Source organism: Anser anser (genome assembly GCF_964211835.1).
Source record: "Anser anser genome assembly, chromosome: 2".
Classification (NCBI taxonomy): Eukaryota; Metazoa; Chordata; class Aves; order Anseriformes; family Anatidae; genus Anser; species Anser anser.
This window is the reverse complement of record NC_139721.1, coordinates 54,242,250-54,269,465: the sequence shown is the minus strand read 5'-3', so window position 1 is coordinate 54,269,465 and position 27,216 is coordinate 54,242,250. Positions and strand designations below refer to the sequence as shown.

Here is a 27,216-nt window from a genome sequence, read left to right as displayed (position 1 = left end):
GGAGGTACACTGTTTTAAGGCCTTTGCAATAAGAAATAAAAATAGTTAAGCATGAGGATATAAAAAAACTTGCATCTTGGCAGCCTTACCTCTCGGATTTGTTTGAAAGGGATCTACTTTGTTCCTTGCAATTTGCTATGCGAGCAGCACAAATCTTAATGATGTACTACTTGGTGAAACATCGTGCCACAAACACGTCCTGCCCCCAGCGTTGGCAAACGTCTGGGTGGGGGAACCCCAGTGTGGTACCTGGAGACATCACCCCTCCAGGGCTGTCCCACCACAGCCCACGGGCCGTGTGAGTCCCATCACCGTGAGCGATGGGAGAGGTTCTCCAGAGCTTACAGGGGAGCAGCTGCCTGCAGGGGTACGGGACTCCTTATGGGATGTACGGGAAACGTGTTTTGAGATCATGGACAACTTACTATGGGAGTTGTAGGAGAAAGACAAAGGCAGGGAAAGAGGGGGATCAAGGTTAACCCCGCCAGGTTAAACTACAACGACTAAGAAGGGGCAAAAGAGGGATAATAAGATAAAAGCAGCCAGTCAACTGTGAACGGGGTGCCAGTCAGCGCACTCGCCTGGCCGTGCCCTGCAGCTCATCGCTTCGGTCTGTGCCATCTTGTCATTGAACCGTTCTCCTGGATGAGGGGGGCTCTGTGCTGCATGTGTGGAGCTGGAAGTGCCAGCCCCCGGAGAAGGGACCACACAGGTCACAGGGGCACTGCGTGTCTTGGGTGGCCGTGGCTGGAGAGACCTGAGCGTGCGCGAGTCGTGTGGGTTTGTATGGCAGTGCGGGACCAAGCCAGACCAGCCAGCAAACAGGATGGAAGGCTTGGGAGCCAGCTATCGAAGCAGCAACAACTTTGGTGTGGATGCTGGATAGACCAAAGACATCATTAGACACGAGCAGGTGCTTATATTCATTTTTGAAGGACTAGGTGTACAACCCACTAAACTAAAAGCATGTCGGGAACCCTAAGAAGTGACAGGAAGGCAATGGCACATTATGACCGTTGCACTTGCTCTCTGCACAGCATCAATGGTTCTGAAATTTAGGAGCAACAGGTGCCTGTGAAGAAAACGAAACAGAAAAACCCAAACCACCTGAAGAAAACTCTCTCTACATTTAGAGAAAGAATCACAAAAGGCCTTCAGCCATCTTCTTAGAACCCCAACCAACTAGGGATTTGTATAACTTCTTATTGCATGCATTTCCTTTTTTGCTCCCCTTTCAATTTGGTTATTAAGGACAGATGCTTTACCCTGAGAAGATTCCAGCCCAGGAAAGTATTTAGGCATGTTCTGTATTACCATCCATGGAGGTATTTAAAAGATGCATGGAGGTGGTGCTTAGGGACATGGTTTAGTGGTAGACTTGGCAGTGCTAGGTTAGCGGTTGGACTTGGTGATCTTAGAGGTCTTTGCCAACCTAAATGATTCTATGAAATATTCTAGGTGATGGTTTGCTTGTGTCCAGAGCCATGGAAAATAAGAACCTCCAAAATAAATCAAGATTTTCCTTGCAAAATGGACTAGGACTTAAATAAGCAACCTTCCAAAACAGTTAGATGCTTGTCAGAAGGCACATTTTGACTACTGAGAAAATTCTACTTTATTGATTTGTATGAAGAACAAGCTTAAAAGGAAACCACAGATTTAGTATTGGAAAAATAGGGTTGAAGAGTTAATTCTCTGTGTTATTCCATTCATTTAGATTAGTAACTTTTATACTATGATTCCTGGTAACGTTTGCCTTGACGAAATCATGAGAACGAAAACACATGGAACAGTAATGTCTTTTTATTAAAATACCTCTTAAAACACTCATCGTAATAAAATACATTTGCTATTGCTGTATGACATTTGCATACACGCAATGCTTACAGCAAACTCTAGACAGTGTTAAGAATTACAAAAATAAGGCAAGCCCCAGAAAGTGTGCATCCTCACTACCTACTCTCAGGCCATTACACAGACAAATGTATTTACAATTTTATGCTGTTCCCCCAGTGTGTTCCCAGACACACGTTAGGCAAGTCCCCTCCACCCTCGCTGTTCCTTTGACTTGACCTCACAGTGAAATTCTGGTGACGTGAGTGGAGTCGGTGTCACAGACCCACGACAGCAGGTGCCTACCCAGAAACATCAGCCCTGTTTTTTTTTTTTCCCTCTCTCAGAAGAATCTGAACTACGATAGTGTTTTAAATAATTTAACATTGCGAAGTCTTAAACACGCTAGTGACCTGCAGGAATGCTTACTGCACGCTTTCTGTCTCGGTGAAGAACAACGCATCGTCCTCCAGCCAGAAACAGGCACAGCTACTCCTAACGTATTCTCTCTCTCCATTCATCGTAAGAAAATCGGGAAAAAGAAAAGATAACATGAATTGTCAAATATGCAAAGATCAACTCCTTCATTACAAGCTAGGTTCTTCTATTCACATCTATGATTTTTTATCACTTAATCGCAAGTTTAAAGTATGCAGGTACTCCATTATCTACTAGTTCAAAACAAATATTCATCTTTCAAGTACTTCTTTACAGCTGAAAAAGAGACTGAAGAAAGTAACGTTATTTCACAAGAGTATTTATATATTGTCTTGTTGAAAGAGCTGTACGAAAATGAAAAAACCACTCAGGCAACCTTTCAGTAAAATAAATGTAAAATGACTGCTTTCATTTGTACATGGTACAGATACACAGGTGTGACTAGAAAACAGTGTAATCCCTCTAGACTGAGGTTAGTGAGAGAAACATGACTAGTCAAATTCTTTCTGTGTGCATATAGATATATGCATATATATGCATTAAAAAAAAAAAGTCAAGGAGTTAAAAAACACGCCATTATAAATACCAGAAGCTGATCCTTAACTACTCACACACTTTATTCCTGCACTTAGTACCATTATCAGTGGAGAGACTTCATTAGGTCATAACAATCGCCATGTAACTGTCAACATATTAAAATTCCCTCTTACAGACACGGACAGTGTTCTGTACTCGGAACACCCTGACTTTGCCTTTGAGGACACATCTTCAATGACAACATCTCATGGGAAAAAAAAGAATTAAGTTTTGGAATAAATATTCAGAGCAAACTAAATGTGAACATGTCTGCTGCCAACTGCTCAACCGTAGCACTTGCTAGCTCATGCTGTTTCATTCTTCTTTATTCAGTTAGTCATTAAATTCGTAATAAACTTTCATGTTCCCTTTACTGCACTGAATGTTCAGAAATTAAGCGACCCTAGAGAACAGTGCAAAAAGAGGGAGATGCAACTGCACCTAACAGCCTTATTTTCGTATTTAAGAAAAGACTGAAAAGATTTTTTTCACTTCCCAATGTACTGAAAAGTGCAGGGCAAACGAAACTTGTAGAAGTGTCCCGTACAGTGTTTTGTTGGGCAGCCCTTCTAAGAAGTTAGGATTTTATCCATGACAGCCCACATTTTGAATTTGAAGGGAAAGCATTACTTTTTCCTCAAATACCATTTTGATGATAGAAGGCTACGCTCAGAAAATGGAGGGTAATAAAGTTTGAAAACAAAAACAAAGACCAAAAGCAAACCAAAAACCTAAAGAACAACTCTCCCTCTTCAACTCCGTATCCATTTAATTATTTGTTGAACTTAGATGATGGGAATCTCATTACCATATTCTTAAGGTTTCCCTACTCTAAACTACTAGCTATAGTATTACGTTCTGAAAACCAATACAGTCAATAGTTTGAAATCAGAGGAAAACAATCGGAACAGCAAGGACGAGCATGGCTGTACCATTCGAACAGAAACAAAGAAAAATAAACTTAAAACATAATGTTGAAACATCTACAAGTTAGCCTTGAATTAAAAAAAAAAAAAGGAAAAAAGTTTCAAATTTTATACACCTTTTTTCAACCAGCCCCATTTAATTGCAACCAGTAGGCACTCCACCACAAGGCAGTGTTTTCCAATTCCCAGCTCTGAACTGAGAGGGATTACTTTGGCCTCCATATTACTGCATTACAATTTTCCTGCTTCAAAACATACAGTTCATACATTTTACAGTTTTGCTGCCGTAGTCGATACATTCTGGCCCAATACACTCACAGCAGGCGTTGTGAAACCATCGGTATTTGGATGCTCCCATGGACTCGCAAGAGATCTTGCACTGATGTATTGACATGCAGTCATCAAAATACACCACAGTACACATGTGTTCTAAACCAAGAAGGGGAAAAACGGTTTTAAAGGTCTTAAAGTATTTTAAAAGGTCAGTTAAAAATTAATTGCACATATCGCTTTTGAAGTAAGAGTGCAAATCGTCATGACTGTGAGGCATAAAGAAAAAAAAGGTGATAGGGAAAGCAGAGAGAAGCAGAGACCCTAGGTGAGTGAAATCTATTAATTTTAAGTTCTCAGTGTCTACAGCTCAGCCTGCTGTCTGCTATGATGAGCTATGCCAAAATAACAAACAAGCACGTGTCCTCTGGCGGTACAATCCTTAGCAATAAGATACCACTTTTACTGTTAGCAGTTATTATATGTAATCACAAACTACTTTAAGTTTTAGATAAGTTATTTTAAAAACATCAAACCCCACTCGTTTAAGTATAAACATTTTCTCCTCGTCCCCATGATTCAACAGTATTCTTACACCACATGAAATCAATGTGCCTAGAGCTATGTGGTCCCATTTTCCTCAGCTTGAAACAGCACACTTTTTTAATTATTATTTTCAGCAGCACCAGTCTTACTACGAAGATTAGGAAATCCTCTCTGCCTTTTTGTCTAAGCACTGTCTTTGTTGTTCTAACATCCATGCAGTTACTTGAAATGCCGTGAAGTTTGGCGTTGTAACCCAAAACCGGAGCTGAGGCTTTTACCACAGCTACAAAACAAAAACCATCCCTCCACTGCTGGCTTCCAATTCCCCAAGCCGATAGATCCCTCCAACTTTTTTCTCTGCTGAGCGGGTGGTTACACCACAGATTGCTCTTCATCCTCCAAAGGATCTTGCCTGCACCACATTTACCCCTGGTGTAGGGATTTGTGAGCTGGGAACGTCAGGAGGCTTTCTAGCCTATTTGTGCTTAAAGCGTGTGGATCCAGAAGAAATGTACTGGCCTGCACCCCAAGGTGGATTAGGAAAATGTAATCCAAACGTAGGTAATAAATCAGACCGTGTTGGTTTTGTTGTTGTTGTTTTTCTTTTTTTATAATGATTATGGAGATACGGAGAAGGGGAAGCAACCAAAGGACGCTAGGAGCGATGCAGCTGTTAACCACAGCTTTTATGCTGCTGGCCCACTGAAAGCAAGGGAGTATTGCCTTCTTTGTTCAGGCTCTGCACTGACAAACTTCTTGCAGACACCACACACAATGCGAGAGGCATGAGGAGTCTTGAGGAGGAAGCGCAGAGCCATAGCTGAGGCGGTTTTCGGCTCCCAGGAAAGCTGTGCTGTGAGTAAAGCTGCAGTTATTCAAGAAATCTTGGAGAACTTGAAGTACTGCTGGGAATGTCAACAAAAAACGCAGTGGCTATCTAAGTCCCGTCCCATTCTTGGCACTTCTTTCTACAGCCCTTGAAAATAAGGCCCAGCAGGCACCCACATACACCAAACAGTCCCAGGACACCAGGGCACCCCCCTGTTTTTGTCCTCCTCACTGCTCACGGGAGGTGCTCAGGCACCAAATGGAGGCACAGAGCTTCTGCCACAGGCGATCCTAAATCTTCCTGGATTAGCTGGGATTAGAATAGTTCAGTAGGAAAGGACCTACAAAGATCTCCGAGTCCAACCGCCTGACCACGTCAGGGCTAACCAAAACTTAATGCACATTACCGAGGGCATTATCCAAATCTCTTGCTGCGAAATCAGCTCTTGAGATGCCACCTCCACCTGACTGACCCTAATCTCCGGACTAGCTGCAGAAGGCACAACCACTCGGGGCTGAATACCAGTGGAACAACCTTTAAAAAAAAAACAAAACTGAAGTCCGTAATTTCTAGGATGCAAAAATCAACGACACTGAGCTACCCCTAGCTGAAGTTCCCATCTCCTGCTCAGTGCAATACAGCCCACGTGTGCTCTACATCGGTGGCTCAGGACACAGCCACAGCCTGTGGAAAAAGCAGGCTGTAACACAAAGAGCAGAGCACACGGAGCTACACACAGCTACATCTCCCCGCTCCTCCTCAGCAGGGCCGGTGTTTCTGCACAGATGCCGAATTTTTCAAAGAGCTCCTCACGCTAAGCATGAAATCCCTCTTTACAGGCTACAGAAACAGGGTCGTAAAAAAATAACTACAACCAACCAAAACTGCTGGCTCAGTGGGGATCTGGGAAAGTATTTAAGTTGTTTCACAAACCTAATTACGCAGGCATCGCTGACTCCCTTGGTGTAGATAAAAAGGATGCTACTTACTGCATTAACAGCTCTTTCATTAGCATTTTGTCAATTTTCACACAGGAAGGACTATCAGATACAGATGGATGGGGAAGAAGAGCGGCAGGAGACTGCCAGCTACCTAGCTCTTTTTTTCCTCAGAACATTAATTTTTCACCTCCTCTACCCCCAGCTCACACCACATGAAGGTTGTGTGGGAGAAACAACAATCTAGAATCAAGTTTAAATTCAAAACGACCAGAAGAAATGGACTCGTGCTTCTGTCAGTCTTTGCTACAATACTCTTGGTATGAGATCTGTACTGGTAAACTATGGAGGAATTTAGGAAACAGTCCCATCCTTGTAAGTTAAGGAAAAATGCTTGTCTACAAGATGAGGAGACCTCAGAAACCTCCCCACTTAGTTACAAGTCCCTGGATGACACCTTTGCAATTAGAAGTGCTATGCAAGTCAAGCTGTCTGATCGTTGGTAGAAGAGGAGATAACTCTCTCAGGCAGCCATATCGTATGTTAGAAGTCAAAAAACAACAACAAAAAGCATTTTTTTAGTATCTTCTTGTCACACCTACAGAGGCAGATGCCCTTTACAGGACTGCCAGACCTTCCCTACCTGGCTGGCACTTGCGGGAAGCCTAGGGCCTGAGCTGACGCCATGCGCCGTGTCACCGAGCAGTTCAAGTTGGAAACCCTCAAACTACAAAGCAGATTTTGTTTCATCAGCTGCCAGAAGATTATCTGCCTTCCCCCTCTCCCTCTTGCCAACATCCTGTCATCATCTGCAGCACTTAAGCTTGTTCAAACATCTGAACTCGCTGCTCAGAGCTCTGAGGGTATCAGCTAAAAGCAAAGCAAAAAAAACAAGGATAAAGCGCAAATGTAACCCAGGTTAATAACCACTGCGAGTAGTGGATCAAACGCCAGAAGCCACCGATATGAAGAGCTCCACGTTCACCGGAGGAGAGGGAAGACACTCGTTAGGATCATAACGGGGAAGCTCGACGTGGTGGCCGCGGTAGGCCGGGGCAGGGCTTTACGTCCCGCTGCATTCACCCTTGGCACTGATCTGCAGCTCTCCTCCACCTCCTCCTCCTCCTCCCGGGCCCCAGTGGCTCCCCACCGCCAGGCACAAAGGCCTTTGGTTCCCAAAAAGCCAACACTGCTTTTCCTGGCACCCGCCCAGGGCTGCATATAGCAAGTCTGGCGGCCGAGAAGCAGCTTCACGTCAATCCCTGCGTGAGGGCGGGCTGAAATTAAAATCAGAGGCAAGGGGTATTTATAGGCTGAGCCTCTCCAAATTTGGGGATGTTTTCCATAGGACAACGCACAGCCTACTGTCCCCTTACCAAAACCTACATCTCTCCCTTTACAGGCAACAAAAGGAAGGGGCTGCTGCCAGCGCACCATGCTGGAGCGAAGCACGCAAGGATCCACAGAAGCAGCCCAAAATAGCGAGGCACAGCACTACGAAGAAAACAGAAAGCATCTGTGTTCCTGCTCACAGGAGTATTTTTTCAAAGCCCTGAATGTCACGGCCTTAAAGACAACTGCCATCCGAAAGACATCTCCATCTGCACGATCTGCCATTAGGACTAGCAGCATGTCTGGCAAGAAGGAAAGGGCACAGAGGCTGTCTTCAGTTTCTTCTGCTGCAGGCTAAATTTGTATTTACTGCGACTGAGCACGCAGCCATACGTGCACACAGCCCCATCCTCTGTTACAGTGGTTCTTCTCCCACGTGCTGGCTTGTAAAAACACAGCGACTTGGTTATGGGACTGAACTTTGCATGGGAAGCAGCCATCAGACTCCTGCAAGTTCCTGGGCTCCGCTCCCTCTGCGTGCCCATGCTCACCAGGCTCTTTGGCACTTCACCTCCTACCCCTCCACCTTTTAGCCATTGCTTCCCGGTAAGCTCAGCCAAAAAAGTTTTAGAAACGATGCCACCGCATGGGTGGCGTAACGTCCAACACACCACATGCAATTGCCCGCGCGTCCTTGCTTCCACCACAACGAACATCAAGTGACCAAGGCCGGCAGCAAATTTTTCTTTCCACCTCTTGTTCTCACAGCTCGATGCATCCGTTTTTAGAAGCAAACCTTAGCATGACTCCTCAACAGGGTTACATATTTAAAAGCATAGGGTATTGAAAGCCATTTTCTACCTTTTCCAGTTCTTCACTGATCACTAAGATGGAGGAGGCATAGCCAGAGATTACAGATATGGCTCTGACATTTATTTCTCTTCTAAGTGTCTACTGAAGCCCGAACACCAGTGGTATTTGGTAGCTATTTCCAGATATAACTGTTGGTTTTGGAATGTCATCATCCCAGTGAAAGCTCTCTCAGCCTCATCTCTAATAGGTCCTTAGCAAGTGAAATGAAGGAGACTTTTGACTACGAAAAAATTGCAGTTATGTATTTGTCTGTGTTGTTAAACTCAGAACTCCTCCACACCCTTGAGATGCAGTTCACATTCCAAGTTTAATCCAAAGCTATCATTAGCCCGTCCTGTTGGTACGGTAGGAAAGGACTGTCGGGGAACGGCCATCCGGGCTGCTGTACCTAAGTACAGTGGGCTATATTCAAGATTGTTCCAGGCACAGTTTTTTTTCCCCAAGTATAATTTACATCCTTAAATACTGTAGTGTTTGCACACATGGCTTTTTGTGGCTTGCCATTTAACGTGGCTTTCTGCATCGCTCTCATAATGGTGACCAAGCGTTTTAATAACGTCAAAGACACATAAACGAGATGTTTTCTGACCATCTGGCTTCCCGGCTCTGGAATTAATTTATTTTTCTAACGTGCCTTAACCAAAGGAAGTTAGAAAAGTTGCCATTACAGTTCCATTTAATCAATAGCAGTCCTACTCAGAAACATAACTAGGTCAAAGGTTCACGATGGCACGGAAAAGCAGCGTGTCCATCAATTAGGGTATCTCGCCTCGATAAGATAAAAGAGCCATCACAACAGCGACATGCGGGGTTACTAATACTTAAAGTGTGTGTTGGGAAGGAAGCAAAGCATTAATTACACTATAATAAAACAAATCAGATGCTCTTTTCCCCTGTTGAGCAGCAATCTTATTAAGAACGGTTTATGAGATTCTTTTAAGTCTGATGTAATGATTTGCACGGAAGAGTATTTCAGGTTTAGTATAGAAACTGAGAGGCACTGAGAATTTTTCTTATCCCACTGTTGTCATACCTCAAACTTCTCATCTTTTACCCCCTCACCCAGCATACAATACTCTAGAGTGTGTCCTCCAAACTGAAGGTGGAAATGTATATTACATATATATATAAAATAAATATAATTATATATACATATGTATAAAATAAGGGCAGTAAGTCCTTACGTTGAAAGCCTGCTCCCCCCAAAGTACTTATTTTTAAAATTCTCTGTCAAATCCCTCCTCAACATAGGTAGTCATCTCGCTAATCTTACTCAGGTTTACTATTAATGCTGGATTTTCCACAAACCAGAGCTCGAGTTATGCCAGCTCAGACCTAAGAAGTAAACACCCACCCCAGGTGCCGTGGTTTATGGCACGTTGCTTTCTCACACCTCTGAAGCCAGGCATTTCAGTCGCCTAGCGCTGCACCGACACAGCGATGTGGGTTCAGATTTGGTCTGTCCTGTCTCCTAACCTACAGGTATCTGCTTCAAAGGACATACCCTGCTGCTGCCCATGAAATAATCTGAACAAACTGCCTCATGCCATAGGAGGAGCTATACGGATGACAAACTCACATTGTTCAGTGTCCCCTAAGATCCTCGGTCACTTTAACACCGTCTTCCGGGTTCCTCAACACTTTTGCTTCACTCTTTTTTGTTAGGTCACGCTCAGAATTAGCCTGAACTTTTCGCGTATTTTATATGGGAAAAGGAGAAGCTAGCACAGAGAAGCACAGAAGATGCACTGAGAAAGCTCCTGGAAGAGACCAGAGGAAGCGCCAGGAATTCAGACCCTCTGCTCATTACCTTTGTCACTAGAGTAAGGTGCGTGGACGTTGTTGCTCGGAACAGAGACGTTCTGATGCTGCGGCTGGTTCACTGTTTCTAAAAAGGAAACGAGGTTCTCGTGATGCGACAGTTCTTCTGCAACGGGGAAGGAAACTATATTCCAGTTCAGCTGGGTATCCCCTTCTGTGAGCGCCCGGAAAAGGGAAGGAATTGGTTCGTGCAACTCCTCTACAGTGCTCTTGGACGTTGGCGGCGTGTCACTGTAATTGCGAGGGTTGCACATACCTGCAGAGGAACGAGAGAGCGAGTTACACGAAACTCCCAGAACTCTTCTTGGAACACATGGGAATATTTACGATTTTTTTTGAAATTTATTTTTTAATAAGCAGAACAGAGCCCTTTTATATATATCCCGGTCTTAATAGCAGAAGCGCCACCAAAGACAGCAGGGCTGGCTTTCAACATCGGCAGGTTTCAGATCGCTGCGGAACTCCACAAAACACACCTGCAACCTGTGAGATCCAAGAGAAAAGAAAAACCTCTTTTTCACTTCCCTTTCTGTGCTATAGCGTTACACATTAGAACACGAAGAGTTCAGCGGAAGGTTTGTTTCCCCCGGGAAAGGAGACAAAGCGCGGCGTAATCGATACCAGCACGAATCTGGAATGGAAGCTTCCGACTGAACCAAGATAGCATCTTGACAAGTCCTGAGGTACACGGAACTTTTGATCACAATTCAAGTATTCGATCTCCTTTGCTTCTGCACTGTATTAGATCTTACTAGTCACCTGCCAGGGGTGCACAGATCAGTATCAGGAGAGAGCAGGAGTCTGAATTACTTTACCTGCTTAGACACGGCTGAGGTGTACCTGGCTTTTCTGCTTAGTTGGAGGGATTGCTACAGGCAAAAATGTTTATTTCCTTTCTACCTCTGCCACATTTTTCTCCGTCTCCTGGGGAATCTTTTTTGAAGCCTATTGTCCACCTCTGCAGTCCTCTTTGACAGTTCCTACAAAAAGGTTTTGTGATGTGCAATGCAGGGGCCGGTTTTTCATTAACCATTTAAACACTACTGTGTATTACCAGCAGTGAAACTGCTGGGTACCTTCGTCTCATCAAAACATTGAAGCCTCCAAGACTGAAAAGAAAAATTGTATCTGCAGAGGTATTTAAACCCAGAAGCCATAAAATAGTATCAGAAGTCACCTGGCAAGAGACAGAGAAATCTGTTTTCCTCATGTACATCTGGATATCATTTTGGGTAGTTTCACAGATACAGTTTTAGACAGCTACAGCTGCAGAGCGAACCAATCCTTAAATACTCTTCTTTCAAAGCCATGTGGGACGTACACGTTTGAAGTCTACCTGCCCCACACGTTCAGAAAAGCATCTCTTGCCCTGTAGACACACCAGGAGTCCAGCTTCAGAAATCATGTTTAACTAGAACTTTACACAAAACCACAATCTTTTCAATTGAAGTTGGCGTATTTCTGTAATGAACAAAGAGCAAAGTTTGCCTGTGACAATTTCAGCATGAGACCTGACAAACCTCAAGCATGCAGTCGGCATGGCCAGCATCTAGTAACAGAAACAGCACCTGATAGGCAACTCCTGTAAAAGGGTGAGCCAAGTACTGGACAGAAAAGGGAAAAGCCTCTCTTCCAAAGAGCATTGGGTCGCACTAAAAAACAATTCCACTTAAGGCAACTTCCCACTGTGAACACTTATGCTGCTACTCCTCATAAAACAATTTGTTATTCACAGATGTTCTTGGACTCGGTACTTTAACTAAAAATTTATACCACCGCATTATCACCTTTTAGTGAACCCTTGGAATATTCACAATAAACTTGTAATAAGGAAAGCCCACCTAAAATTTAATTAGGAAGGTATCAACGTGGCACAGACACATCAAGAGACATTGTTGTGAAATGGAAACCAATGAGCTTTTCCAGAAGCCACCTCTGTCAAGTTAGATCTGAAGGTGAATTTCACCGATAAGAAGGACACACGGGGGAAAAAAAAGGCAAAAAAGCAGAAAGAATGTTTATCAAATGACTGCAGAACGCAAACAGTTTGTGCGCATATCAATCCAATATGAAGATACTATCTTATAATGAACCAAGAAACCACTGCTCATACCATTGGTAATTGCTCATGCCACAAAGATCCTTCCTCTTACTATTTGTTACGGTATTTTAAAGTGTAATTACAGTACAGTAGCTTTGGTTAAAATGAAAATAAGAAGCTTAACTTATGAGCAACTGGTAAGGAACAAACATGTCCACATTACTGCTCTGGAAGGCAATGATTTATGACAAAATATGGTAACTAGATTTTAAAACATAACTAAGACACTATGCTAGAGCTAGGTCTCTTGTAGTGGAAGGAAATGCAGATGTGTTCGACCGTAAAAAAAAAAAAAAACATAAAATATTCCTGCCAATTTAAGTACTTTCCTTTCTTTCCTGCCTTCCTCTTACCTGACTCTCTTACTACAGATTGTTACTGAAAATCCAAGTTCCCGACCAGCATCAGAGCCCCCCCGGAGATTTCAGCCAGCCACAGAGCTGTACCCTGCATTCCCAAGCACTCCCAACCCATCTTTCTGGGGCACGGATGCAAAGATGCAGAAATGGACTGCTGAAACGAGGGAAGCAAGAACGCCAGGGAAATCTCTCACCCCCACTCTACGTTAAAGGGAGGCGTAGTTCCTTCTGAACAGGGCCACACCACGCGGCCAGCAAGTTCTGAGGCACCAGCAGAGCCATCAGGAGATGTTTTTGTTTTCCCAGTGACGGGAAACTGAAACTAAAACCTTGCTAACTTCTCTCCTGGGTAGCACTATGGGAAACAGCAGCGGAACAGGGAGTAACCTGCGGATTTAGAAAAAAAAGCCCTGTGTGTAGACGTCTTTTCTATTTCACAGTCCCAAGAGCTCGGTTCTTCCTCCTCCTGCAGTACATCTCCATGCTGAGCCTTGCTTCCTACAGCAGATAATGCATTGTTCTGGAGGAGGGAAACCACCTCCTCTCCTCCCCACCCTCACGACTGAACATGACCGCAGTGCACGTCAGTATTGCATTACAAAAAGCAAGAAGACATCGGAAAGGCAAAGGGGGTGGGGAAAAAAGAATACAGATCACTTTTTAGTGAGGCCGTTAAAAGATTTCGGCTCAAATAGAAAAACCAAACTCAAGACCTCCTTCTAAATTTATAACCAGCACAGGTGCAGGGGCTGAAAATACTTTATGCCATTGGGGAGAACGAGGTAAGGATGGGAGCGTGCCACACTGCTGCTTACTGCAGGACGGAAAAGCAAAAGTAAGCGAGTGAGAACCAAGCAAGAAGCAATTTTGTTATGTTCACGTCGTGATGGAACAGGAGAAGCAAAGAACAGTGAAAAAGAGCACTTTGAAGCTAATCATCCTCACGGACTCAGAGAAGAACCAGCAGCCAGAGAAGCTGAGATCAGGTACAACAGTGAGGATGCATCCCTGTCATGGGAGCCAGATGGATTGTGAACAGCAGGAGACTTCCAGCAACCACAGAAGGATGAAGCTTTCAGCACATTTAAAACCCAAGACAGAACGAGAACATACCCTCCTTCAGCAGGGGCAGCATTCACTTGCGGAAACCTTGGGGCTCTGAACACAATCTGTTAGTAATAATGCTGTTCTTGTCAGGGCTGTCACCTAACCCTACGGCGCGATGCCTCTCTCTCACCTTCCAGAAAGGGCTCTTTTTGCAAACAGAAGAGTGATGAAAGAGTTGGGCCGTGCATATTTACAACTAATCCCAAGGATTCACAGGGGAACTCAGAGCTAAAATTGTCCCTACGTGGTACCTGTCAGTCCACTTCACGGTTAGAAACCTCCCTACAGTGTCCAACCCCACAAAGCAGGTGCTGCGTGGTTTCAGTGAGATGCCAAATTGAAAAAAAGTCTGTGTTTTAGAGGCAAAACTAACAGCCAGTGATGATACTAACCCAGCAAATGCTGGGCCACCACCCGGCCTCACTGCACAAAGCACACAGGGCCTCCTGGTGTTTTGATCCCCACACCAACCCACGCAGTACCCGCAGAGGTGTTTAAAGCACAGATTCCGTCCTGGCCTTTCACTTCTCTGATGACTGTGAGCTCAACACGTGGCAGGAGGAAGCAGTTTTGGGAAAAAAAAATTGAAAATACCCCCAACAAATGCGAACTTACCAACGCAGTCACAGCACTCATCCCAAAGCGTGCCGAGGCAGAGCATGCACTCCTTACAGCAGGAACAGTTCCCTTCCCCTGGGCGGCACTGACACAGCTCCTGAAAACAACACGAACGTGTTACACCACAGCAGACCCAGACGTAACATGCCAGCAGGGCAGAGCAATTCTTCCTCCAGCCACAACTTGAATTACCATACTAAAAGAGCTCAGGACACTAACAGAGTGAGTAAATGGTAAAACACTTCTAGCCAAAGAGGCAAGCTGAGTTTACAAAAGGATCTTTTGTGAGGTGTTTTTTTTTTAAATTAAATTCTAAACACAGATCTGAAGTCAGCTAACAAGCGCTTAAAAGAGAAAAAATCCTATTCATGGGAAAGCTGTGTTTGCTTCTGCGTGCCTGAACCTACAAGTTCTTTGAACACTTCTCCCATTTCCAGAGGAAATTCAAAGAAGGATGTTTCTTTATATATAAATAGTGTGCAGAAGGTATAATTTAGCTAAAATAGGAAGTTACCACAAGCAGCATGCACATACTTCAGAAGACGTGCAATGTCTTCCATCACACCTATCCGTGGATTCCAAGAGGAACTTACTTGGTTAAGTCAGCTGGACAAAACTATTTTGTGCCTCTTTGGATGCTTGCTACACGTTGCTCTCCATTTGCAGTATTAGTAACTGTATGCGAATTTTTTATCCCGGGTCCAGCTGATTCACTTTTTGCTCTGAAGGAAACCACCTTCTTCTCCTACCTGCAGAACGACACCCTGGGCACTTCAAAGACTGCAGTAGTCTCCAGAAAGTGAAACGGTGTGCACATGTATTTTTCTTTAATCATAAAGGCCTGGAAGCAAGACGACAAACCCTTTTTCTTATTACCCAAACCTGAAGGCAGAGGTTTAGCAGTCCCGCTGAAGGCGTGCACTTGCGGACCTGGAAGCGTGGAAACATCCTACACGTACGGAGGAAATCTAAAAACCAGGCGGTGTGCTTCCTCTAGCTCACAAGCACGTACTAGCAGTTCCAGTTCGGCCAAGAGACCGTGGCTAGCGGATGACAACCCACGGGTCTGATTACGCCCTGGGCAAAACCTCACTTTTTAAACAAAAATTCCTCATTCCGCTATTATCCTGTTTGCTTCATCCCAGATTAAGAATTACAAATCTTCTTGAAGCCAGCAGAAAGACAAAATTCACAAACTGTTGTGCTCTGCACAATGCTGAGAAGCTGTTGCCTGAGTAGTTTAATCAGGATTGTTTGCACTTTTGGGGGATCGAGTGTGAGCTCCTGCTGTCCACATGCATTTTTGCGATACGCAGTCTTAAGCCTTGTTTTATTTACAGAGTGGAAAACTACCAAGGCTTCTTACTTCTTCATTCTCAAAGTTTATTCGTGTCACCTATTACTATGCTGTTTCCAAGCGAAAGATGGAAAACAGGCTCATTAAGGAGATATACAAAGTTTTCCACAAGAGGAGACGCCACAGCCTTAGAAAGATGACTTATGTGAATGAATGACGCATTTCTAAAATATTTATCTTACAGTTCAATAAACAGATTGTGTCAGCCTCCAGAATAAAAAAGCCTGAATAGAACAACTTTTAAAACCAGCCATGAGTAAAGCACTGTTACACTGCCCGGAAAGCAACATTAATATGTATTAACATTAAAATAAAACTATATATTTGTTCTTCAACAATAAAACCGGGCAAACAACCTCACGCTTATTAAAGACGTTGCAACACCAACGAGCTAGTGTGTGGGAGGAAGTGATTCTCCATAAACTATTAAACGTAACATAAGGAATCAAAGCCAGAAAAATCACCAAATTCAAGCTGCTCCAGCTCTACAGACTGCACCATGAGAGTCCAAGAGAAGAGTGTTCTTACAGAACCAGATGTAACCTTAAATTCTGCACTTGCAATAGAAAAAAAATCTTCCCGGTGTCCGTATGTGTACGGACTACCTCGGGACAGCGTCACCACACCCACCGGTATCTTACCGGTATCATTCTTACAGGGAGGGCTTACGAACACCGCGATTTTTTTTTTAAATTTAATTTTGGTTTTGTTCTTTGCGTTCACTTTGGAGGAGGGAGAAGATGGAAGAAAGAGCAGCCAAGCTGGCCTTCCGCGCAGTCCTGCGGCTCCCCGCTCCCCGCGCCGGCCCGTCTCCTGCGGGCAGTCGCCGTATGTTTTTCCATACGTGCGTTTTTTGCACGTAGACGGTTTCCTTAACCGCTCTTGAGTTCTTCCCACTGACTCATCCCCGCTGGACACCCGCACAGGATACATCTTTTGAAAAGAATGCTTGCATGGGACGTGGGTGAAGCGGAGCCGAGTGAGGAACGCTCCCTGTTGATAGCTGGGGGTGGCGAGGCGTCAGTGGAAGAAAGTATTACTCATGAGCGAAGCTGGCAGCCTCCCAGGCCGAACTACCGAAGGTGCACCAGAGAATGTATTTTGCTGGGCAAGAAATAAGCCTCCCAGTCTAAAAATACGGCATGGACTAGGAAGCAGGCATGTTTGTACAATCAAGATATTTCTGCTCCGGAGAGCAAATAAAAGATTTTTTTTTTTTTTCTTTTACGAGGGATTTAACATCTGCGTTTTTTCAAAGCTTTCTTGAAGTGACAGAGACTATTTTCTCGGCGCGGTGAGAAACAGGACCTGGAGGCATTGGCAACCTCTTTGCAAACTGGAGGGGGGAGCAAAAGGAAAAGAGCTAATGTTTTTTTTTCCTAGAACAGTTAATAACAGCAAATCTCCTGGAAGCAGACCAGCCGGAATAATGTTGTTAACCCAACTGTGTTACGTACTACGGCTACAGAACACAGGCCAGCAGAAAGTTTTAGATACGTCAGCCCCGATGTTAAAACGGGGTGTTTATTTCATACCACGGGGCAAAAAAAAAAAAAGCCTTGGAAACGCTGAGGAGTTTGTGCCTGAGATTCCCGGGAGGCGAAGACGCAGAGGAAGGGAGATTTTAAGCCGAACGAAGGGGCAGAGCCTCACGCTCCACGCGGCGCTTCATTAACCAAAGGGATCTGCAAAACCCTGGAACGCAGGCGCGGGGCACGGCCAGGGCCAGCTGCCTACCTGGGAAGCGAGGCAACGGCCACCCTAATCCTAATCCTAACCCCAGCCCCAACCCCAATCCTAACCCCAACCCCCAAGCCGCAGTCGCTGGGGCACGGGAAGGAGCTGCATCCAAAGCCTTGGAGGGAACCAATTTTGCGGTCCCTCCCTGCCTACGCTCCCAGGTCTCACCCGCAGCTCCCCCACCAACTGCAGGAAGCCACAGAGCTTGTGCGAAGGCTAAGCTGATGCGGAGAGGTGCCTCTAGCTATTTTCTTGCAGATCTTTGCTTACAGAAAACATAAAAGCGCAACGCGAAAGCACCAGCGAAGCCAGGGCCCTCAAGACGCAAGCCGCGAGCCGAATGCGTGCGAGTTGTTGATCTCATGCTCTGTTCTGGACCTAACAAAATAAATATTTATGTAGGGACCACCCTTACGCAGAGCAGCTCAAGAGGAGCGGCAGTAATGACCGTACTGACTTCTAGCAGCGCTGGCAAAAAAATATTTACATTAACCGTATGCTTTTCAGGGCGCAGGTCTTCTGCCTGCCCGCTCCGCTCACCCAGGCAGCCTCGCGCCCTGCCTGCCCGCAGCTGCAGACGACAAACGCCGCGTCCTGCTTGCTCCCCCGCTCACCTCTCGGCTGCAAGCCGTGGATCGTGCCAAGCTGGGAGGGCTGTAAAAAAAAATAGGACAGGGAAACGCGCGACGCCACGGTCGAGCGAACTCGCTCAGCGCAGCACACTGCGAGTTCAGATTCCTCCAGAAGAGTTTAGAGGGGGGAAGAAATTCACAGATGTGCTCTACTTGTGCATCCACCCAAGAAATGAGCGGGACGAGCACGGAGTGAGTATGGAGTGAGCACGGACAGGCACATCAGGCCCGGCCACAGGACACAGGTGGGCAGACGGCGAGAATGGGCATCGGAGTCCAAGTGCTCCGGGTCACGGAGGGGGCTTGGAGAACCGCACGTGGCTTTAATTTTGGGGAAACGCTCCAAGAGGGGACTCCACGCCACCTACGCCATGCAAGGGAGAGCGCATCCACGGCGAGCAGAGCCGCGCTACTGCCTTTTCACAGGCATGGGGCCACGGCACCAGAGATGCCGGCGTGAGCCCAGCAAACATCAGGCTCCCGAACATCAGGTGTGGTGGCTCTCAAGCCCGACTCCCGTACAGGTACACGAGGACTTGGGACGGAGAGCTCTGTGCTTTGATGGGCAGCGGGGACCCAGCCATGGCAGGCAACAAACCCTCCCCGGCTTCCCCTTCATCCAGACCAACAGCTTTCCCCTGAACAGGGATCAACGCATCCGCACCTCTGCTCTTGCTGCTTGCGTGCCTCCCACAGGACTGGCACCTTACTTTGGACAGGCTTCAAGCCTGGAGGTGACACGAAAAAATGCAAGGGAAGGAACCCGCACGTGCATCGGTTTGCCGCAGCGCCCGGCGTATCTGCACAAACACCGGCACTGTCTTCAGGAAGGAAAAACTCAAAAAGCTCCTCTCTTGCCCACACATTTAACAACTCTATAGACAATGGCTGAGCTAGGAGAAGCAGCATTTTATTTACTACCATTACTTTTTATTTTTAATTTAAAGTGATGGCGGTGTAGAAGCCGTAAAGAAGGTGGTTCGGCCTGCAGCCAGTCTTCCTTCTGCTGGGTGCACTTGTGAATCTGGCAACTATTTTTATTCATAAACCAGATAAATAACATTTATGCAGAATGAAGTGAAGCGCACATGGAAATGCTTCATGCCACCTCCGCATCGTTTTTCAGACTGTAATTGTACATTTACTGTATGGATGACTTACTAGCATACGGTATCTGCACCCTCTGCTTTTGCTTTTACAGTCTACAAAGAGCCACCAAGAAATAGTTTAAAGAAACCGGAACAGACCATAGGAAGGCTGGACTCATGTTTAACATCCACTGCCCCCAAGTTCAACCCACGAGTCCGTTTTTAGGCAGACCTGCCTGCTTTCGTTGGCTCCGAACGGCTCGCTGCCATTAGCAGCCGGAGGCCCTTCCTGGTCTGAAAGCTCTTCCAAAGGCACCTCAGGGCCCTGAGGCAGGGTGGCTCCGTGCCGGTGCCAGTTCTCTCAGGGGAGTTTTTAAAGCATTTTTTCATCGTCCACGCGGACCGTATGTTATGGAGGCGTCAGCATCAGCTACCGACCCCTGCCTGGGCCAGGAGACTCGAGAAAGCAGGCAGGTGGCAAGGTAAGGGGAACACGGACAGAGATGGGAACAGGGAAAGCACACTGAAGCTCTGGTATTACAGCTATCTTTAAAAAACAACAACATAACAAGAAGAAGCTGCCTACAGAAACCTTTCTCATATAATGCCTGCTTTAATTTATAAGGCTTGATCATAATATCACTGATAAAGAGGTAAGATACCGAAAACTAAGAGTGTGAGTGGTAGCGGCTTCTAACGATAGCCCAGTACTCAATCCTTGACTCGAAACTGTTTCCATTAAAAAACAAGTAAGAATTAAAAACATGCCCATACGCGCGTGCGCTTAGCGTTATCCACATAATGACCGTTAACCCGCTCTTCTGTGAAGAGGAGACCATAACTCTTTAACAAAAGACTCACAGAACCCCAGCCCGTTAGTTAACGCGAAACACCAGCTACTGTTATCGCTGGGTCCTTCCGAGAGACAGCTCCCGAAGGGCTTCAAACGCCGAAAGGCGAGGCAGCCCCTACCTGTATGAGGCATTTACTGACATCGCTGGCGCAGAGGGCCTTGTTGCAGCCGGCGGCCGGCTGGGCCCACAGCAGGAGCAGGAGCAGCAGGACGGTGGCCGTGGGCGCTGCGACGTGCCGGGGCCTCATGGTGCCTGCGGCCGGGCGGGATGCGCCCAGATGGAAACCGGCGGCTCGAAGGGCCGTTGGAGCCGACGGTTAAATCCCACTTCCTTAAAAGAAAGGAAAAAAAAAATTAAATATGGCATTTTGGGCACCGTAAGGGAGGTCAGACCCCTCCTCCCCCAGACCAAACTTCTGTACCCGGAGCTTTCTGCTGCGGCACCTTGAGGCTAAAGCGGCGGTGAGGTTGAGGTGAACAACCCCGAGCTCGCAGCACACCCCATAAGCAGTGACACTGAAAAAAAAAAAAAGGAGAAATCCTGGCAGGGACACCCGACAAAGCGGGCAGATAACCCTGGGTTACCACACGAGAGCCAAGCCGGTGTCACCCCTGATTCAGCTGCCCGTTTCCACGCTGACAGCCGCCACCCGGGCAGGCTCCCGGAGCACGCACAAAGCGGTTATTTTATTTTTGGGCTAAAAAAACAAAACACTGAACAGCGCTAAAAAGCCCCAAACCCGACCGAGCCGGTCCCGGAGGCTTCGCGGCGCGGCGCTCCCCGGGGCGCTGCAGGTGGCCGGAGCGGAGCAGCAGCGAGCCAAACCCGAATAAAAGGACAAAACCCCCCCAAAAAAAAGCCGGGACCGGGACGCGCCGGGCTCTCGGCGAGGCCGCATTGTTCTTACAGGGGGAAAAAACCGAAGCGAGCGGGGCGCCGGGCCGGGCCGGGCCGGGCCGCCTCCCTCCGGCGGCCGGGGAAGGCCCCGCTGGGCTCCCCCGGCTTCGCCCCGATCCCCCCCGGCCCCGCAGCCCCCTTCCCCCGGGCCCCGGAGCTCCCCTCACCGCTCGGCGGCGCCGCGGGCCGGGGGCAGCCCCCGCGCTCCAGCGGCGGCGGCTCCGGCAGGGACGGCGCGGATCGGCCCGGCCCGGCCCGGCCCTCGCTCGGCCGCGGGCGGCCCCGCCTCGGGGAGCCGCCGGGACCCGCCCTCCGAGCGCGGCCGGGGCGGGTTTTGGGGCTGGGGGGGAGCCGGGGGGCGCTGGGGTGGGGTTTTTTGGGGGGCTCGGAGGAACAAAGAGGCCGGGCCCCGGGCTCGGAGCAGCCGCTAGGGGCAGCCCGGCGCGGCGCGGGGGGCGAGCAGGTGGTGGAGGAGAGGGGCGACGGGGGGACGAGGGCTCCGCGGGGCCGTGAGGTGCCCTGGAGGGGCTGTGAAGGGGCTGAGGGCAGATGGTCAGCCCTCGGGGAGAGAGAAATAAAGCTGTGAAGTCGTGCACCGAATGCTCTTTCCTTCTCTCAAATAAGCCTGGAGTAAAGGGGCTTTGCGCCGGCCTCGCCAGGATCCCCAAAACAGCCACGTGGCGCTGGTTTACCCACCCAGGCGCCCAGTCCCAAGAGACCAAGCTCGGTCCCTGGAAGGAAAACCCAGGAGGAGCCCAGAAACCCCCAGCAGCCCGTAGGCTTCCAGGAGGCAGCCAGACCCTTTGGAGGGAAACGCGGCCTTCTCCCCAGCGAGGTGATGCCGTGTTTCACCTCAGTCCTCCCGACTCGCACCACTGAAATGTTGGAAGCACACACTGGGTATCGTCCCGCAGCGTAAACCTGAAAAAACAGGGCTGGAACACAATGTGGATTCAAACCGGAGAAGGTGGGAGAGTGTTGTCCATGGGACTGCAACACTTGAGGCTACCCTTCGGGCAAGGCAATGCTTACTGGTTGGTAACAAAAAAAATCTGTTGTGTGACACTGATACTAGCAAGGCGTCTCTCCTTGTTAAGGAAACACAGGCTATGCCTGCGGAACATCCATCTTCGGATCTCCTTATAAAGTATACCGTCAAAATAATTTTAATTAATCCAAGAACGTGCTGATACTCCCAGAGCACAAACACTGTAAACAGCTTGAAGCCTTGCCCCTGCTCAGCCCTGCCGGACCCGCTCGCTGGTTGTGCGAGCCGTGGCTCCGCTTGATTCCTCCGTCCTCGCTCTGTGCACGGAGCTCCTCACTACACATCCAGCTGCACCGAGTCCCAACTCCACATCCACCCCATCCTCTCCTCCAAACCGAGTGCCTTTGTCACCCTCTTCTTGCCTAACACATCCAACAGTCCCACAACCCGATGCAGCTTCTCTGCTCTTCATGATGCGTTCACATCCCATACTCCAAACAAGTCTGTAGTAGGTTTTCCCACTTCCAGATCTATATTTACTTTTTATTACTCCATGAATAATCTGATGGAAGTAAACTTGTGCCCATTTACTAGTTGCAGCTTTACCCATTCTTCCTGTCTTTTTAAGCAGGTGACAACCCAGATTTCCGTGTTTTCAAAACTCATCTGGAAGCAGCTGTGAAAATTTGACTTTCAGAATAATACTGTTTTTGCATTTTTCTTAGTCTGTTTTCAGGTGTGTGTGACATCAGGTAGATGGTCCCATATAAAAGCACAAACAACTCCTTCCTCCAATACCTAGCAAATTAAAAGTCAGGGGAAAAATAGGTACAGGGCAGGAATTACATATGAATGTACGCTTAATCCAGTTTTACTGTGCTTGAGTTACTGTTACTTTATTCTTGACTTGAACTGGCACCGATGTGCATACAGGAAGGAGTCTGCTGCCTGCATAGTCTCTCATTCAATGCTCCGTTTGCTCTCCATCACAACAAAGGTACCTGGGCATTCACACAGACAGGAGGAGTAAGTACTCTTTCACCTGGTATTTAAAAATCAGTTCAAACCAAGTACCGTAATCTCTTTTCCAGGTAACCGCCTCTCTTGCATAAGCCCCATTTCTTTCAAAATGAATTTCACAGACACCATATCCCAAGCATTCTTGAATAATTTATGGACTAGACTGTAACAAATCTTTTTCATGAATATCTTTAACCTTCTTGTAGTAAATAATTAACTAACTACTCACGGTTCTAAGGATTAAAAAAAAAAGCATAAGATTTTGTTTTTGGTTGAGCCTCCCTAGATACATCCTATAACTGGAATGATGAAATTTTATAATAATCCAATGTTACAATATTACGAAGAAATTCCAACTAGTAACATGACCAATAAAATTTATTAAACATTGTATTTACAAATATTTACATATCCTTCCATAGATTATTAAAATAGACAATATACAATTTAAGAATTTTCATTCAAAGGCATTTTGTTGGAAAAAATAGGCTCTATTACGAGACCACCATATAAGAGATTTTTTTTTGTCGTGTTTTTGTTGTTTTTGTTTTACACAAAAATATTTTCAGTATAGTAAGTCATAGGTATGGCATTACAACAGCAGACTAATATGAAATATGTTTTTTGTAAATGCTACAGTTGTTTAGGTATCAGTTATTGAAGTAAAGGAGTTACGAGTTCTGTGAAGCATGCAATACAGTTCAGTTTCAATTCTTTTACAGTTATGGTGATGAAACAATCAGCTCAACTCAAACACATGCCATATTAAAAAGAACTGCCAACCAGGTACACACTACACTTAATAAAAACAACAACTTTGGTCCAATAAAACATTAGACAAAAACAGTTTTACAGTTAAAATATCTATTTTATACAGGTTTGAACATTAATTACAAGACTATTTACATTTGCACAATATGTATAAAATAAATTATTTAAAAATGAAGACAATATTACATCTTTTTTTTCCAAAAAGAAAACTGTACAGTAATTTACAAAATATAATAAGATTAATAGACTATTTTCCTTCAAGTCATATATTGTCTTCCACAGGCTTTTTCATCTTTTTTCTGTGGGAGTTCAACTGTTACTGAAATTTCATTATACAAAGCTTTATAGCAGATTTTAGGTATCATTCTTTTTTTGGTGGCTGTTTTTGTTATTAACAGCTTCCAGCGCTGTTAACTCACCATGTTTCATCATCTTTTTCAGCAATAAGCTCTAAAGCTGTAAGCATTTTTAAAATACAGATAATGGTATTTACTGGGAAACTGATTTCAAAATTAGCATCCATCTTCTGTATTGCGAACAAGACCCCACACAACGTTTTTCTGAAGGAATACCTGAATTATTAAGAAAGGCAGTATTCCACAGAATTAAGTGCCCTGTCTTAAACAAACAAACAAAACCTTGTGTATCACTGCACCTCAGTCTCTAGTTTTCCATGGGAAGAGCCAGAAGATACTAGTTGTCATATTGGTGTCAATTCAAAGTCGTCATTAACATCAACAAGAGGAACATAAAACTCTTGAATTTCATAAATGCTGATAGATTTGTAAGTAGCAGGATCAAGTTCTTGCAGTTTAAGCTGCCACTCCAGTCTTTGTACTGCATTTAAAGCTGCTGCTTCATGCTGCTGCCTCATCAAAAGGCACGTCTATTTTGAAGTTAGAAAGAAGTTATTTCAGTATTTGAAAAAAAACACCATATTGCAACAAAAATATTAAGAACAGAAAAGAGATCCAGGAGCCTCTTTGGTGGCAATAACTGCCCCACTACATATTTAAGAAGTCACAGATTATTCCATTAAATTATATGGCAACAAAGTGTTTTTTTTTTTTTTTTTTTAATATTACTAAACTTTCATTCATGTTGCCCTTAACATATTTACAATAACTTACAATATTGCATACAAATCTATGGTTTCTTAATATATTTATTCATCTCATCTTTGTAGTTTGTAGTGACATTAGAAGCACTTTTTTCCCCTAAAGATATGGAGAGATGAAGATGTATACCTTTAATTTGTCAAACTTATCGTCAACGTCCTGTAACCACGACATAAACTGTCTTGCATTGAATCGATCCCTCACTGATGTTTTGCTGTCATCAGCCTGCCAAAAAAAACAAACAAAAACAAATGGTAAGGTATTTGACAATTCATCTTAGACATGGTTTAAAAACATGAAAGCATACTTTGTGGGAGCTTCATAAACAATGCTTCAGATGGAAGAATAAACTCCGAGTCAGTGAATCAAGGTTCGTATGTATGTGAGAGCAAATACGTTGACCACCACTCTCACTGTGAGCCAGCTACTCACTAAAAATGGTTATTCCCAGATTCCTCCAAGCTAAAGCTTTCCTCTATTTTTAAAATTAGAGCAGGAGGCTTCAAGATTTATGCCTTAAAGTCTTAATCAGTACAAGGCAGATCTTCCACAAAAATTGCTATCTCTTTTTGTTACTTTGAAAATTCAGTAACAAATTAAATGAATGTCCCCTAGGGGAAAAACAAAACATTATTCAAGGAAAACTTGAGCAATCTGACTTAACTGGCTGCACAAGTATTCAAAAGCAATTTAAAACCAAAAGTTACCACAGAAATCTACAAAATGGGATTAAAAAATGTCTTATTTGTCCTGCCCAATGAAATCTCTTGATACTTTTTAATAAACTATTTCTTAAGAATCTGGAATATCACATTCATCCTTTGTAAGAAACTAGATACTGCATAGCTAGTCCTAAAGCCAGACTATGTCAATTTAACATTTAAATAATAATCACTAAATAGCACAAGCTCCTGTTACATTTTTAGAAAAGAAAGCCACCTCTTTTGCAAGAGTACACGAACTGCAGTAATGGGCAAGAACAGGGGAAAAAATGCAGACACAGATCTCCAGAAAACAGCTGTCTGAGATTTCAGACGTTCCTCAAGGGAAAGCTGACTAGAACAGAAAGAGCCATTAGCAACACTGGTCTTGTGGTCCCAAACTGTAGGTGTTCAGGTGAGCTGTACCCAGCTAACAGTCTGTTCTCCACAAACTTGGACTTTTTCCTCCCCCATCTTCGGTCTGGCGCGTATGACTACAAGGAACAGTTCTCAAGGTCTGCATGAGATTAGCAGCTGTAAAGGCAAGCCCTGAAACACCAAGAAATCCCACAGACACAGCTCCCAGACAGTCATGTTCCTACGAAATAAACCAGATCTTTGCTTACAAATGTTTCCCAACTATTTGCTCAAATAAAAGTTGATTTAGAAAATGTTTCTTCATCGTGGAACAAAAGAGTTTCTAGAAGGATAGCAGGAAAACATCAGAATGAATTACAAGGGAATGATTCCTTATCTGTTTATATTCTTCCCGTGAAGATTTGAATTAACACATCGATTTCAAGCCGGCAGTTTCACACTTTGTCTTCAATGATAATTAAAAATATATTTAATACTTTGGTGAACATTATGTGCAAATGAATTATTTCATTTTCTAAGAAAAATTAGCACGGAGGTAAAGAGAGGCATTTTACTACTACTACTCCCCCTATAAAGATCCCTTTTGTCTTACATAATTCAAATATAGAATTGTTGTATTTAAAATCAATTGGGAAATGTTAATAATAAAAAATGCAGGTATATGTAGAACTCAAATGCATCTCAAATTCTAAGCACTAACAGTAATAGCCTCTGAACTGGGGCAAAAAAATTATTCTGAACTTCAGAACTAACAATCACTATATTTTGACTGTTAGGAAAAGAGAAAATTCTCTTTTGAAGATGATGACTTAAAAATTTGTCAGTATAAGGCTTAAAATGGGAGAAAAATACAGCCTCCATAAAACTGGTATTTTCTGCTGAATCACCTTCTTGACCACAGCTCGTTTTTTAAAGATGGAAAAAATGTAATGACACAGATTGAGGAAACGTTGAAACCTGTAATAAATGTGTAAGGGGTTCCAGTTCTCAAGTAAAATTCCACATGTCAGAAGTGTAGGTGTTTCATTTAAAAATACCCACCATTCAGTACATCAAAACTTTTATTACATCTGTAAAAGCCAATTTCTTCCTTGCATTACGTGCT

At 45.0% G+C, this 27,216-nt stretch overlaps 2 protein-coding genes across 9 annotated transcripts in view; both read right to left on the bottom strand.

Annotated features, from left to right (window-relative positions):
• Positions 1 to 1,787: 1,787 nt before the first annotated feature.
• TWSG1 (twisted gastrulation BMP signaling modulator 1) lies at positions 1,788 to 21,455 on the bottom strand. 2 transcript variants are annotated; one of them, XM_083826656.1, is made up of 5 exons: positions 21,303 to 21,455; positions 20,357 to 20,568; positions 14,565 to 14,664; positions 10,372 to 10,638; positions 1,788 to 4,202 (listed from the first exon to the last, which is right to left on the bottom strand). In XM_083826656.1, the coding sequence occupies exons 2-5, from the start codon at positions 20,483 to 20,485 to the stop codon at positions 4,021 to 4,023; spliced, it is 678 nt and encodes a 225-aa protein (XP_083682782.1). In that variant the 5' UTR covers positions 20,486 to 20,568; positions 21,303 to 21,455; the 3' UTR covers positions 1,788 to 4,020. The 2 variants fall into 2 exon arrangements, with proteins under 2 accessions (XP_083682782.1, XP_083682783.1); XM_083826657.1 differs by lacking the exon at positions 21,303 to 21,455 and adding an exon at positions 20,660 to 20,749.
• Positions 21,456 to 23,503: 2,048 nt separating this feature from the next.
• Positions 23,504 to 27,216, bottom strand: part of ANKRD12 (ankyrin repeat domain 12) — a 64,390-nt gene continuing 60,677 nt past the window's right edge. For all 7 annotated transcript variants that reach the window (XM_083826626.1, XM_083826625.1, XM_083826623.1 and 4 more), the window contains 2 exons: positions 25,162 to 25,257; positions 23,504 to 24,800 (listed from right to left, as the gene is read on the bottom strand). In XM_083826626.1, coding sequence (XP_083682752.1) covers positions 24,615 to 24,800; positions 25,162 to 25,257 — 282 coding nt within the window. In that variant the 3' untranslated portion in view covers positions 23,504 to 24,614. The remainder of the gene's footprint in view (positions 24,801 to 25,161; positions 25,258 to 27,216) is intronic.

Bases quoted from the DNA above. Each gene is read 5' to 3' on its own strand.
- TWSG1 (XM_083826656.1), bottom strand. From the start codon at position 20,485: ATGAGGCCCCGGCACGTCGCAGCGCCCACGGCCACCGTCCTGCTGCTC. The intron at 14,665-20,356 runs GTAGGGGCTGCC...TGTTGTTTTCAG, and splicing joins TCAGTAAATGCCTCATACAG to GAGCTGTGTCAGTGCCGCCC. The intron at 4,203-10,371 runs GTAATGAGCAGA...TTCTTGGTTTAG, and splicing joins ACCTTACTCTAGTGACAAAG to AACACATGTGTACTGTGGTG.